At 51.2% G+C, this 14,787-nt stretch overlaps 1 protein-coding gene across 13 annotated transcripts in view; it reads left to right on the top strand.

Moving 5' to 3' along the window:
- EPS15L1 (epidermal growth factor receptor pathway substrate 15 like 1) overlaps positions 1-14,787 on the top strand; it is a 105,877-nt gene that overhangs the window by 54,493 nt on the left and 36,597 nt on the right. For 11 of the 13 annotated variants that reach the window (XR_005721140.1, XM_040241054.1, XM_040241061.1 and 8 more), the window contains 4 exons: positions 6,091-6,252; positions 6,997-7,194; positions 9,156-9,320; positions 13,890-14,013. Coding sequence is in view for 12 of the 13 variants with exons in the window: in XM_040241054.1 (XP_040096988.1) it covers positions 6,091-6,252; positions 6,997-7,194; positions 9,156-9,320; positions 13,890-14,013 (649 nt within the window). In the remaining variant the exon portion in view is untranslated. The remainder of the gene's footprint in view (positions 1-6,090; positions 6,253-6,996; positions 7,195-9,155; positions 9,321-13,889; positions 14,014-14,787) is intronic. The other 2 variants (XM_040241052.1, XM_040241057.1) reach the window with 1 other exon arrangement.

Genomic DNA, 14,787 nt, shown 5'->3' with positions numbered 1-14,787 from the left:
TGCGGACAGACGGTACGCAGTGCCTGCTCACCAGGCAGGAGGTGTCCTCTGTCACGGCTTCCGTCTGCAGGCAGGGTAGGGTGGGCTCTCATTGATCCACACGCTGCAGGGTCCAGACACTTCCCTCCTGGCTTCTCACTCTATACACGTTGGCATCGGGGGTTGGGCCTTAGATGGTCCACTGGCATGTTTCGGATCAAAAGGCAGGGAACAGCCTGCCTCTGTCGTCATATTTTTTGTTTTGCTTTTTTGCTCAAGTAAGCCGCGTCATGTATGAGGCCACGGGTGAAGGGACTGTTTTTCTGGGTATTTGCTCGTTCTAGTGTATTGCTCTCACTTCAGCCCTTTGATTTCTACCCGTGTCCTGGAACTGCCCTCCCGTATCACTCACCCTCCACCCTGTTTGGTGCAGGGACGCTGGTCTCATCCCCCATCTCCCCTTGGCCCTGGCCCAGCCAGCCACATGAATGCCTGGCTGGTCCTCCTTCCCTTGTCTTTGTCACTCTGTATGGGCTTCTGTCCCTGGGGATCTGGGTGCTGTGATGTCCTTGAACTCCTAGGAAACCAGTCCCCAGGTCTCTGACGCCTGCTGCTGGGCGATTCTGAGAAAGCCGTCGGGTCGGTCTGGTGTCTGGAGGTGCTGTCCCCTTGGTCTGCACAGCAGGCTGGATGAGGGCCCCCAGAACCTCACTGCTGGGCTCTGACAGCATACTCCTACAGCCTTTGAGATGTGGTGTGTGGTGGCCCTGTGCACCCCCACAACCCCTCAGAGCTGGAGCGGGGCCAGCGCCAGCCAGGCCAGCTCCTGCTGCATGGGAGCCTCATTTGTACTCAGACCAGGGCGGGGCTCTACTTTAACGAGATGGCAGCTCCTTAGGCAGCGACAAAACACTATTTATTCAGGCCATGCCATGTGCAGCATGGGGGATTGTACTTCCCCGGCCAGGGATTGAACCTGTGCCCCTGCATTGGAAGGCAGTCTTAACCACTGGACCACCAGGGTCCCCTCAGAACACTGTATGTATTAAAGCTCTTTTGTGAGAACGAGGTTTGACTCCGGTTCCTGTTGCCTTTTTCCAGATGGGTTTGGCCAGGAGATCGTATGTCACTCCTGCCAGCATGGGCTCCAGGGTAGGGCCCAGCATTGACTAGGAGGCCTTGGTCCTCAGGCCAGTTTATGTTTGGTTTTAAGCAATGGGAGCTTCAGCTTCGGCCCCCAAAGGCCTCCCCTTGCCCCTCCCGCCTGAGGGGTCTCTCCATTTCCATGCCTGTTGTCCTAGTGAGATCCTGCAGCATCTTTGCCTGGTTTACTGTTCTTAACAACAGCTTTATTGAGATGTAACTCACATACCTTATAATTCATCCATTTAAAGTGTATGATTCAGTGGTTTTTAGAATGTGCACGAAGTTGCACAGCCGTCCCCACAGTCAATTACAGAACAGTCTCATGCCTCCAAAAAGCAGCTCCATTCCCATCAGCAGTCCCCAGTCCTCCCCAGGCCTTGGCATCCGCCAGTGTCCCTTCCGCCTCTGGATCTGCCTCTTCTGGACGTCTCCTACCGTGGGATCACGTGCTGTGGGCCTTTTGTGTCTGGCCTCTCTTCACTCAGTGTAGTTGCAAGGTTCATTCCCATTGCATGTATCAGGGCTTCATTTCTTCTTGTTCCTTTTAAAGATTTATTTATCTTTTATTTGGTTTTTATTCTATATTTCATTTATTTGTTTTTGCCTGTGCTGGGTCTCTGTCGCTGCATGTGGGCCTTCTTCAGTTGCAGTGAGTGGGAGCCGCCCTCTAAGGCCTCTCCTTGTGGCGGCTTCTCCGGCTACAGAGCGTGGGCTCTAAGTGCGTGGGCTTCAGTGGCTGTGGCTCACAGGCTCCCGGGCACAGGCTCAGTGGCTGCGGCTCACAGGCTCCCGGGCACAGGCTCAGTGGCTGCGGCTCACAGGCTCCCGGGCACAGGCTCAGTAGTTGCGTTCACAGACTCCAGGGCACAGGCTCAGCAGCTGCGGCTCACAGGCTCTCGGGCACAGGCTCAGTGGTTGCGTTCACAGGCTTTGTTTCCCTGCTGCATGTGGGACCTTCCTGGACCAAAGACTGAACCCATGTCCCCTGCGTTTACAGGCAGGTTCTTTACCACTGAGCCACCAGGGAAGCCGCTTCATTTTTTTTTTTTTTTTCAAATAGCTGAATATATGTTTCATTGTGTGGCTGCACCATCTGTTCACCAGTTCATCACCCTTTGGGCTTTTCTGTTTTTTAGCTACTGCAAATGATGCCACTATGAATATTAATGTGCAGGTTTTTGTGTGGACCTGTGATTTCATGTCTCTTGGGTATGTATATCTAAGTGAAATTGCTGGGTCACTTGGTAACTCTCTGTAACCCTTTGAGTAAATTCCAGACTGTTTTCCAAAGTGGCTGCACCATTTCTCATTCTTACCAGTAATAATGTGGACGGATTCCAGTTTTGCCACATCCTCTCCAACACTTGATGTTAACACTGCTTTTTTTTAATAGCCTTCCAGACTAGGAAGGCTATTAAATCCAACATCAAGTGTTGGAGAGGATGTGGCAAAACTGGAATCCGTCTGGTGGAGAAGGCAGTGGCACCCCACTCCAGTAATCTTGCCTGGAAAATCCAATGGACGGAGGAGCCTGGTGGGCTACAGTCCATGGGGTCGCTAAGAGTCAGACACGACTGAGCGACTTCACTTGCTCTTTTCACCTTCATGCACTGGAGAAGGAAATGGCAACCCACTCCAGTGTTCTTGCCTGGAGAATCCCAGGGACGGGGGAGCCCGGTGGGCTGCCGTCTGTGGGGTTGCACAGAGTCGGAAACGACTGAAGCGACTTAGTGGCAGCAGCAGCAGTGTGTCTGGAGTGGCGTTTCATTGCCCATAACGCTCCCCCTAATGATGGTGAGCATCTTAGCGTGTGCTCATCTGCCATTTGTATATCTTCTTGGAGAAAGCCAACTCATGTCCTTTGCCCATTTTTTATTGGGTGGTTATTTGCCTTTTTGTAGCTGAGTTGTAAGAGTTCTTTATATTTTCCAGATAAATTCTCTTATCAGATATATGATTTGCAAATACCACGTCCCCATCCTTGGGTCATCTTTTTGCTTTCTTGACGTTGGTCCTTTGAAGCACAAAAGTTTTAAATTTTGATGAAGTCTGGCTTATTTATTCCATTTTTTGCTCTTTTAAAAATTTCTTTTTATTTTTTGGCTGTGCCATTCGACCTGTAGGATCTTAGTTCCCCAACCGGGGATGAACCCGTACCTTCTGTATTGGAAGTGAGGAGTCTTAACCACAGGACCCCCAGGGAAGTTGCTACTCTTACTTTTGGTGTCATATCCAGGAACCCATTCTCAAATCCAAGGTCACAAAGATTTACCCCACATTCTCTTTTAAGAGTTTTGTAGTTTTAGCTGTTAAATTTAGGCCTTTGATCCATTTTGAGTGACTATTTACGTATCGTGTGAGGTAGGGGTCAAACTTCATTGTTTTGCACGAGGAGGGCCAGTTAGATCCTTTTCTTGAAGAGAAAAGATTCTTTTTTTCCCCTCGCTCAATTGTTTTGGCACCCTTTTCAAAAATCAATTGGTCATAGACATGTGGGTTTATTTTGACCTCTCAGTTCTATCCCACTGATTGCTGTCTCTCCTTATGCCAGAATCACACTGTCTTGATTACTGTTGCTCTGTAGTAAGTTTTGAAATCAGAAAATATGCATCCTCAACTTCGGATTTTTCCAGGCTGTTTTGTCTGTTCTGGATCCCTTGCATTTCCTTTTGAATCTTGGAATCTGCCTGTCAGAAGACGACTGGCATTCCAGTTGGGATTGAACTGGGTCTGTAGGTTGTCTGGGTTTTTTTTTCTGTCTTCTCTTTGCTCAGATACCTCCTCCACTCTGACCCCGGCATCCTTCCTAACCAGCAGCTGGCAGTCCGTCTTCCCCTGGGCTCCTCCATGACTGCTTCTGTGTTACGGAAAGAGGCCCAGGTTCCTTGACGCCCCACGTGACGAAGCTGCTGGGTCTGACCCTCCTTCCTCTGTCTCCCCGCCTCCACCGTCGTTTGTCCTTCCCTCGGATGTGGCAGACCCACGTTTCTACTCTGCCACTAGCCTTCTCTCAAAAACATTTGATTTTATCCCTTCCAGACTTGTCACACTCAAGGTCTGTTCTTCAAATTAGAGGTCAGGGACACGGAGATTAGGGAACAGAAAGCCCAGTCCGACAAATAACTCTGAGATGTGCTTTGGTGGACAAAGAGGAGCGAGCCATGATTTTCTGTCCTCAAAGCAGGGAGAGGGAGGGACTTCCCTGGTGGTCCAGTGGTAAAGAATCTGACTTCCAGTGCAGGGGGTGCGGGTTCGATCCCTGGTCGGGGAACTGAGATCCCACAGGCCGTGGGACAACTAAGGCCAGGTGCCACAACTGGAGAGTCCGCACACAGCCTCAGAAGATCCCGCATGACACACCTAAGACCCGACACAGCCAAATACATGGATACGTATTCTGTAAATATTAAAAAATCAGGGAAAGGGAGACCCTGCACCTCCTTTGGGTTGTGTTCTGAAATGACGTCAGCCTCTGGCAGCCCCAGCCAGTCCGGGGGATTGGTCTCACCACTCCTGTCTCTCCGACACCCCAGTGGTCACCTCGAGTCCACCACTGCCCTCGAGTCCTACAGCCACCCCCGTGCTCAGGCTGCCGTCGCCTTGCCCTTGGCCCCAGCTTGAGTCCCCTCCCCACCACCACTGCTTCCTCCTGTCAGCCTCAGGCCGCACTCTCCCTTCCCATTCCGTCTCCTTTAGTTCTCTGCCTTGCAGGTAGATGTGACATTCACCTGGTTGAAAATAAGACAGCGACGCCTCCTACCCCCCCACCCCCACCCCCTTTCCCCCAGAGGTGCAGTCCATCGGCCCCCGTGAGGCCTTGCACAAAGGTCTTATGTGTGCTTAAGGAGAGATGTCTGTGTCTGTTCTTGCCTTCCTGTGTGCACAAGTGCTGGTGTGCCTCGCATGTCAGTGCTCTGCTGCGTGCCTTGTTCTTCTTGCTCTGTAACTCAGCCATGGGGTGAAGTGCCCCTCAGGGTGTGTTGTGCTGAAAGTCCAGCCAGCTCCGCTTGGAAATTTACATTGCTTTCAGATTTTGCCATCATAGACAGTGCACGTTTTCACACTTGCCCTTCCAACCTCTAAGATCCTTCCCCTAGAAGTCTTAACAGTCAAGTCCGAGGACACCTGCAATGGCTGTCTTGGAGCCAGGCTCCTCCTGCTTGGAGGAGCTTTAGCGGTTGGAACCATCATGTCCTGCTCCCGTGTTTGGCTATCAACAGGGGCTTCTGGCTGCAGAAGCCAGTGGCGTCTGTGGTGTGGCACGTGGCCTCTGGTGCTCTCAGCCTGCTCTCCTTTGATCCAGGTGGAGCACAGCATCCTCTTCTCTTACAGGCCCTCTGTGGCCCCCCATCTTCTCTTCACCTTCCTGGCTTTTTTCCTGGCTGCCACCTGCTTGTCCTTTGGGTCCACTGAAGTCTGCTTCCCTGGGCTCTTCCCCCACCATGCAGCATCGGTCTGGTCTCCCCACGCCCCTGCGACCCTGACCGACAGCACCCAAGCTGTCTGTTCATTTCTGGTCATTTATGTCTGACTGATGCCTCCTCCCTCCTGCCTCATGACCACCAGTCACTGAGGAGCCCCTCTTGCCAGGAGCCCGACCCCTCTGCTGGTGCCTGGCCTCTCTCAGGACGTCAGTGAACACTTCTGAGGGCCTTGGTGAGAGACTCAGCCGGGGCTGCCACGCTGGGGCGCGTACACTGTTTGCTGTGGCGCGTGTGGTTCTGTAGGGCTTCTTTCTATGTTTTGAAATAATTTTTATTACTTTTTGGCCGTACCGCACAGCATGCAGGATCTTCTGTTCCCCAACCAGGGATTGAACCCTGGCTCCCTGCAGTGGAAGCGTGGCATCCCAGCCACTGGACCCCCAGAGAAATCCCTGGAGGCTCTGGCCTCGGCTGTGGCAGTTAGCTTGGATGTGCCCCCATTTTAATGAGTCTCGGGTAAATTCATGTGACCCTTCCCTAGGAATTACAGAATGATTTAGACCGGGAAACAAGTAGTTTGCAAGAGCTGGAAGCTCAAAAACAGGATGCCCAAGACCGCCTGGATGAAATGGACCAGCAGAAGGCCAAGCTCCGAGACATGCTGAGTGACGTCAGGCAGAAGTGCCAGGATGAGACCCAGATGGTGAGTCATCGTCTCCCCACGACCCCGGCCCAGCAGGAGGAGAATGCTTTTTAGGAACTTCCCGGGGCTCACCGTGACCTTGAATCAAGGCTGAGACATCCTACTGGTTTAGTAGAGTTGTTGAACGTATCATTTGGGAAAGTGTCCAAGGATCTGTGGCCTGACCTCCGTCTTACCCGCCTTGTCAGACATATAAGTGTGAACCTATGTGTGAATACCCCACCCTGGCCCATGGGACACAACATGCCCATCTCACCTCCCTCAGGTGTCTTTGCTGCTTGACACAAAACAGGGAGGCTGTGACCTCAGCAGATCTCTGAGAAGTGGGGATGTTCAGCCTCAAGGGAGGGCTTCCCTGGTGGCTCAGAGGTTAAAGCGTTTGCCTGCAATGCAGGAGACCTGAGTTCAATCCCTGGGTTCTATCCCTGGGTCAGGGAAGATCCCCTGGAGAAGGAAATAGCAACCCACTCCAGTATTCTTGCCTGGAGAATCCCATAGACGGAGGAGCCTGGTGGGCTACAGTCCATGGGGTCACAAAGAGTCAGACACGACTGAGCAACTTCACTTTCACTTCAGCCTCAAGGGACAGACAGGTTGCTGATGCTTCTCCCACATGTGGAGAGGGGTCCCTGTAAGGAAGCTAGGTGTCCGCTTCTCGGGCTTGTATCTCCCTCCCTGGGTCAGCTCATCTCAAGAAACACGAACCAGAATTCTTCCTCAAAGTCGCATTTCATCTCATTTTAGATTTCCTCGTTGAAGACGCAGATCCAGTCTCAGGAATCTGACCTCAAGTCCCAGGAAGACGACCTGAACCGGGCCAAGTCTGAGCTGAACCGACTGCAGCAGGAGGAGACGCAGCTGGAACAGAGCATCCAGGCTGGGAAAGTTCAACTGGAAACCATCATCAAGTCCCTGAAATCCACTCAAGACGAAATCAGCCAGGTATCTCCAAGGGGATGGGGTGGGGCAGGGCCTGCCACCCCTGGCTGGGGCTGGGGCTGGGGTGGGATGCGGCTTCTGGGGTCTCCTGCCAAACAGGGTGGTGCCACCAGCAGGGCAGTTACGGAGGTGTGTGCGGCCGCGGTCCCAGCTGTCTGCGCCGCCGTCGGTGTCTCCCTGGCTCCTGCCCACCTCATTCACGTTAGAGTCTCTCCTTGGGAGGCTTTGTCCAGCCTGAAGGTGAGGTGCTGAGAACCCCCAGCATATGTTCCCCTGTCACGTTGCCTTTGGCCTGGTGGGGCCTGCTTTGCCTCACCAGCCTTCTGCTTCCCTTGCTGGAGTGTGCATCGTTTTTGGAGGAGTGGGTGCGGGCTGGCTGAGCACATGACGTTAACTGGTTTGAAGAGAGCCTAGGTTCAGGACCTGTCTCACCAGCCTGGGTCCTTGCACAAACAGGAGGACAGAGGACAGAGTCCAGGATGCCTTCTGTCCCTGTGCAGCTCAAAGGGCGGCGCAGCGAGGAGGCCCCACCCTCTCAGGGGCTCTGCCCCTCCCTGGCCCTCTCTGGGGAGAAGGCCCCAAGGCCTGCAGCCGCTGCCCTGTATGGAACGGCCAAAGGCCTCCTTGCTGGCCCGCAGATGTCCCACCTACACAGTGAAGGTTATGTTTGACCTTGGCAATATCAGAATGCACATCCGTGCTTCCTTTCTTGACTGAATGTGGCTTCCTTTCTTGGCTCTTTTTGCCAGTTTACAGGCAAAAGTTGATTACAAACTCAAACCTCAGGGATTTGATAACATATATTGTGCTTTTTGGGGCTTCCCTGGTGGCTCAGATGGTAAAGAATCTGCCTGCCATATGGGAGACCTGAGTTCGATCACTGGGTTAGGAAGATCCCCTGGAGAAGGCAATGGCTACCATAACTTCAGTATTCTTGCCTGAAAAATTCCATGGACAGCAGAACCTGCTGAGCTACAGTCCATGGGGTCACAGAGTCAGACATGACTGAGCAACTAGCACCAACAATGTGCTTTATTGTTAATTAATATCTGTAGAGGCTTTTCCCACTTGGCCTTTTGTTATTGTTGTTTAGCTGCTCAGTTGTGTCCGACTCTTTGTGACCCCATGGACTGCAGCACTCCAGGTTCTTCTTTGCTTTACCATCTCCCGGAGTTTGCTCAAACTCATGTCTGTTGAGTTGATGATGCCATCCAACCATTTCATCCTCTGTTGCCCCCTTCTCCTCCTGGCTTTGATCTTTCCCAGCCTAAGGGTCTCTTCCAGTGAGTCGGTTCTTATTAGCATCAGGTAGCCAAAGCAGTGGAGCTTCAGCATCCGTCCTCCAGCCTTTATAAAATAGCATCCAAGACATAAACGTATGTTAGTGATAATAATAATGATATTAAACATGATAGCTACTACTTACTAAGGCCACCCTGCCAGACACTGTGAGAGGGCTCTTACTCATCAGTTCCATTTTGGAGAAGAGGAAACAGAGGTAAGGCCACCAGCATGCAGGAGACAGTTAAGGTAAAGCCAGGGCCCGTCTGCCTCCACAGATTGCCATCCTTTCCCTGGCCTCCCATGCCTTCTCCAGGAGGAAGGAGGAGCAAACGGGGCAATAAAAATCCCATAAAGCGAAACGACTGCTGAACACCACTTTGAATAGGCAGTGAATCTGGGTCTTGTCCTGTTTCAGTTCATTCCGAATCAGCAAACGTGTATTTGAACACTTGCTTCTCTCAGGGACCAGGGATATAAAGAGGCTGCGTGAGGGCAGCCAGAATGGGGTCTCTCTCTCTTGGTTTATGAGCAGCCTCAAGTCTTGTAAGCTTGGCTCTGTAGACAGATAACTCAGCTATCTGCGTGAATCATCTGGGGCGGGATGCCCTGAGAGAGAGATGTGTTGCCTGATGCATTCCGCCTGAACCCTCCTCCGTGCTAACCATGTCTTATTTGTCCAGGCCAGAAGCAAGCTCTCCCAGCTGCACGAGAGCCACCAGGAAGCTCAGCGCGGTCTGGAGCAGTACGATGAGACGCTCGACGGGGGCCCCGGTGTCAGCCTGAGCAACCTAGCAGACCTGAGCGTGGGTGTCTCCCTGACAGAGAGGGGCGGTTTTGGAGCCATGGTAAAGGTGGAATAAGTGTTTTCCAGTCCTGGGATTGGGTCCCATGTTGGGCCCAGAGAACGCCCCTCCTGCTGGATCCAGCCCTCGCCAGCCTTAATCCTATCCAAGTGCAGGGTGTTGCTCGTTTTTGCAGCTGCTCTGCCTCTTCCCCACCAGCCCTGCAGCCCGGCATCCTCCGGGACAAAGCCGAGGATAGGCCTGGATCCTTTGTGAAACCAGTTTGTGAAGAACTCCATCTCTGTGGGCTAGTGCCTCCCATTGGGAGGGCTTCCCCAAAATGGGACAATTCTCACACATTGTGAAACCCCACGTTCTCCTCATTGGGAGGATGGAAAGGTGTGTGTGTGTGTGTGTCCATGTTTCTACAAGGAGGACCTTGAAAAATCACAGGTGGAGATAAAGATCAAAAGGAATGGCAGTCAGCCCTCCCGGGGTGTTGTTGTCACCCGCGAATTGGCCCGTCTCCTGAAATGTTGGTCACATTTGAAATGTCAGCACTTGGCTTCATGCCGCAGGACCCTGGGGGGCCTGGTGGGGGGCTGCTGGCATCCAGACAGTGTTACTTAGTCCCCTGTTGTGGCCAGAGTTCACTGCTGGGGCCCCGAGTCCTGGTGTGTGTCGTTTCCGGCTCACTCGGGCTGGTGAGGGCGTCTCTGTGCTGCTGCGGGAGCCAGGGGGACACAGCTGGTCTCTAGTTTCCTTGTGCGCTGCCCCAAAGCCTTTGGCCACACGCCCTGCACGCCGTCTCCCTCTCCAGGCTCCTGCTCCTGGCCTTGTTCGCTTTGTGGATTCCTTCCCCTCCCCGTAACAGTTCAGCCTCTCTGTCCCTCTTCATGAGAGACTCTGGGCCTTTCTCGACATGTCTCTTTTCTCAGTGGCCAAGTGCTCTGTCCCTAGGATTTACGGGAAAGCTTATGCCTAACTCTCCAGAGCGCTGAGAAGATGCTCTTGGTGTTTTCATCTGTCTCCATCTCTGGCCTCACCTCCTCCCTCTGCCATTCACACATTCCTCTCCACTTGGAAATGGCAAACGGATTTCCGTATCCGCTCCAGGGCCCATTTAGGCAGCTTTGTCATCTGAACAGAGACTGTGAACCGTGCTCTTTCCTGCGCCACCTGAGGCGGAGTCTCCTGCTTGAGCGTCTGTCTGCCTCAGCGCGTGTGTCCAGCTTCACAGCCTTGCTCCTACTTGCGCCGTCTCTCCAGGTGCCCTCACAGCTCTCGGCTTGCCTGTTCCGTCTTAGTTCATGGGACAGCTCACTCTTAAATTCTGTCGCGCAGGCTTTGATAAGATGGGTTTCCTTGGATAAAAAGTTGGCAGGGAAATGTCATTTGGAAAATAGGGATTCTCCTCCCCCTCGCCCCCCCCCCCAGACTTTTTTGCCTTTATTTTTATTCATCTTATTACAGATGTTTACATGATGGTCAATCCATCTTGAAACGTTGACATCACATGTGTTACATAGAAACCCACAACCACCGTTTGGAAGAAAAACTATATCTTGTTGCACAAATACAATCTTTAAAGCACTCACTTTTTGGTTTGTTTCCATTTCTTAATAAACACTGTGAAGAGGGCTTTTGTTCACTCCTGAACATTTCAAGACTGTTCCCAAGGAGAGGGAGGTCTCTTAGTTCTCTTTGAAGGGGATGAAAGTAAGGGGCTTAGTTTCCTGAGAACCAGTGTAACCAAAGAGGTATGTCTAGAGCGTTCTAAGTCTGGACAGTTTTACTGAAGTCACTGGCTTTAGTGTTAGGCCCACGTGACTTTACTTTGTCCAAGATGGCAGGGTTCTGAAAGCCGTGTTTATTCCTTGTGTCTCATCTGCTGATAAGGGTACTGGCTTCTTATCCTTGGAGTCAGTGCTCAGCCAGCCTGTCTACTAGAGAGGAGCAGAATTCAGCTTCACCACAAACTCATCACAAAGGACGGGCTTGTCTGTCACATTCAGCCCCTGGCCTACTGGAGCCACTTTTACTGACTCTTCAGAGCAGATGATTGAATAGGAATTTTGTAAACCTTAGCTCCACCTTTGGTAACTGGACGTCAGCCACAATGGGGGTAGCGGCACGGTGGGAATCGGCAGTGGCTATCAAGCAGAGCCTTTTATTTTCTCTTGAGAGTGTTGATTGCACCGGCACACCACGCCCAACCCCCATCTAAAGGGGAGCAATGTCGCAGAATGCCACCCCGATGCCCTTTCGGAGTTGCCATGTCTGTTTCCTGAGACGTGCAGAACTGAAGACTGATCAGGGAGCTCCTTGTTCACGGTGCTTGCTCTCTGCTGTGAGCTTGGCCACCACACTTGCATCTCCCAGGTGGGCGGATGGCTCCGTGCTCCTCAGTAGGTGGTCAGCAGATGGTGGAGTTGATGGTGTCTTTGTGCCAGGGCAAATCTAGCTTTCTGCTCTGAACCTGAAGTGGAATCCCTAAATGGTAAATGGTTACCCTAACCACGTGAATCCTTTGAAGGGGAGGGAGCGGCTGCTACCTCAGGCCAAGCAGTTGCTCCTGAGAGAGAGATAGCAGACCTGCCTTTCAGTTAGGGGGATTGCAGCCGGAGCACCCAGGAATCAGTGTCTTCTCTGCCATCATCCACTGTTACTTGTCCAGTCTTCCAAGTGGCAATTGAAAACATTAAAAAAAAAAAAGTACCAATTAGCAGTGGTATGTCACTGCTAATTAAAAACCAAATAGAAGCTTCCATTCTATTTAGTTTTCCAGGTTGTCATTCTTAATTCACTACTTTATCCAGGTCGTTCACCATCTCTCTCTCTTCTGGAACAAATACATTCCTTTCCCCAGGGCTGCAGGGCGTTGATTTTCCTTGCTGGCCGCCTGGCTTCCATAGATTAGGACTCCTCCAGCATGTTGGTCTGTTCCAGACCCCCACTGGGTGCTTGCTGGCACGGGCACCTCATGGTAGTTGGCACCACAGCATCCTTACTGAGTCTGTGTGGCGTAGACTTGGGCGCCACGCTTGGGGATGTCGGCACTCACTTGCCCCAGACCTGGCTTGGCTTCTCCACTTCGGGAAGCCCTGTGGTTGGAGGCCCCAGGTAATCCTTCTCAGGTAAGGAAAACTGTTCCACATCCGTCAGAGGGCAGGGGTGTCGGTCCATTCCTCGGGAGCCTGGGGCTTCTGTTGGCCTGGTACCTCTGAGACACATCCTGCTCCCTGGAGTCACCCAGCCTTGTCAGGACCCTCCCGTGGGCACCTCTGACGTCACAAGCCCCGGCTCTCTCATCATCTGGTCTCAGTCAGTTGGAATAATGGCTGAATTCGCCAGCCCCAAGGATGCTGACACCTTTGCCATATTCAAGGAGGATGTTGTGCTTTTTAATGTCATAGTGAAACCTTTGTGTTTTCACTGAGGGTGTGTCTTTCTGAACCAGAATATCTCAGTATTTCTAAACCAAGTGCCCTGTTTTCCTGCACATATTGTGAGGTCCGTCCCCAACCCCTTTCAGGTACATTTTTCCACTATAAAAACTTGCTCTTCAAAAGCAAGTGCCCCCCCTCCGCCCCTGCTGATTTAAATATGCTGTTTGCTTCTACAAATAAGCACTTTTTAAAGAAAAAATGCAAAGTGCTGTGTATGCTCTAGTAGTTCTAACTGCATAAGCACGCACTTCCTCTCTGGATGTAAATAGCCATCATGCCTCTTGGTGTGGAAACAGGCATTTTAAAAAATGCCCACATAGGCACACGCTCTCTGAGGAGGTGCTTGAGGGAGGTGCACCTTTGAACAAGGAGGCTTCGAGCTGCAGTTGTTGGAGGGACTTGTTATATTTTCTTTCTGACATTTCCAAAAATAGGACTTTTTTTCTGACACAGTGATATATTAAAAAATATTTTTGATTATGGTAAAAGACACATAAAGTTTACCATCATAGCCATCTTTCATTGTACAGTTCCGTAGCGTTAAGTATGTTCATGTTGTACAGCCAAGCTCTAGAACTTCTTCATACCCATTAAGCTCTACTCCCCATCCTCCTGACCACCTACTATTCTGCTTTCTGTCTCTCTGAATTTGATGGCTTTAGGGACTTCATGGAAGTAGAATTACACAGTATTTGTCTTCTGGTGACTGGCTTCTTTCACTTAGCCTAATGTCTTCAGGGTTCATCCTTGTTGAGTGTGTCAGAATTTCCTTCTAAAGGCTGAATGATACTCCATTGTATGGACATACCACACTTTGCTTATTCATTCATTTATCACTGGATGCCTGGGTTGCTTCCACTCAATGATTTTTAAATAAACTTTCGTTTTAGAAGACTTAAGGAAAAGTTGCAAAGATAGCGCAGAGAGTTCCTGTATAACCCACAGCCAGCTTACCCTGTTTTAATATCTTGTACATTTATCATAATGAATGGACTGTTATTGATGTTATTATGAACTAAAATCTGTCTTCTGTGTGTGTGTGTTTTTTTTTTAAATAGAAATTAACTCTCTACAGGGTCACATCACTTAGAGGGGAGAATACACCAGTTAGGTATAGAATTCTGTGCTTGGCTTTAAATCTGAAATAATGAAATCCCTGTCCTGTCTCTTCGCAAAATTACAGGACGATCCTTTCAAAAATAAAGCCTTGTTATTTAGCAACAACGCCCAAGAATTGCATCCGGATCCCTTTCAGGCAGAAGACCCCTTCAAATCTGACCCATTTAAAGGAGCCGATCCCTTCAAAGGTACCTCATTTGGCGCCCACTTTGTCACTGAAAGGCTGTTTGTTTTGTGCCCCTCTGGGTTGTCTCGTGACTGGCAGCACCCTCTGACATGGGGGGAGGAAAGAAATTCTTGAAGCCTCACGGGCCTCTTGAATTTCTCACTTCACCTGCTTAACTGAAGAGCTGTAGGGTTGAGTCGGGGAGGGAAGAGCCCCATGCTCACTGTGACATGCCCGTGTTCACGGGTAACTGGCTTGGCCCTGCGATTGCATCCACCTTGCAGGACTAAGATAAGTAGGCGTAGTAGTGATTATGGAGCCCCTAGTAAACAGATCCCCACAGGCCCAGTCTGCAAGGCCTTCCCACAGCGAGTTCACCCAGAGCCACACATGAGTCAAGAATAACTAAGAAGTCTCGAAACAAGATTTCCTAAGGTTTTTTTTTTTTTTTTTTTTTGCAGAGCAAAACTATTTCCAAGAAGGCTATCTGTATTTTCCTGAGAAAAATGCCAGGGCAGGGAGAGGGCAGTGGGAGTGCCTTTCCAGTTAGAGACTTGGAGTGGAAGCACTCGAGTTCTGAGAGATGACTCGGGCAGCTGCTGAGGCTCAGGTGTCCCAGGAGGCTGAGGAAGGGGCAGCTCTGGGGGCTCGGGTTCTTGGAACCCCGGTAGAGGGGTGATGGGGAGGGGAAGGGTGAGCTGAGCAGGGCATAGGAAGAGAGTGAGTTCAGGCTGGTCCTACATTTCCCCACCGTCGGGCCCACGTTGAGTAGCCCGAGTTCTTTCCGTTTCATCTT

Source organism: Oryx dammah, unplaced genomic scaffold (genome assembly GCF_014754425.2).
Source record: "Oryx dammah isolate SB20612 unplaced genomic scaffold, SCBI_Odam_1.1 HiC_scaffold_5, whole genome shotgun sequence".
Taxonomy (NCBI): Eukaryota; Metazoa; Chordata; class Mammalia; order Artiodactyla; family Bovidae; genus Oryx; species Oryx dammah.
The sequence above is the reverse complement of the archived record's forward strand: the minus strand, read 5'-3'. Positions and strand labels throughout refer to the sequence as shown.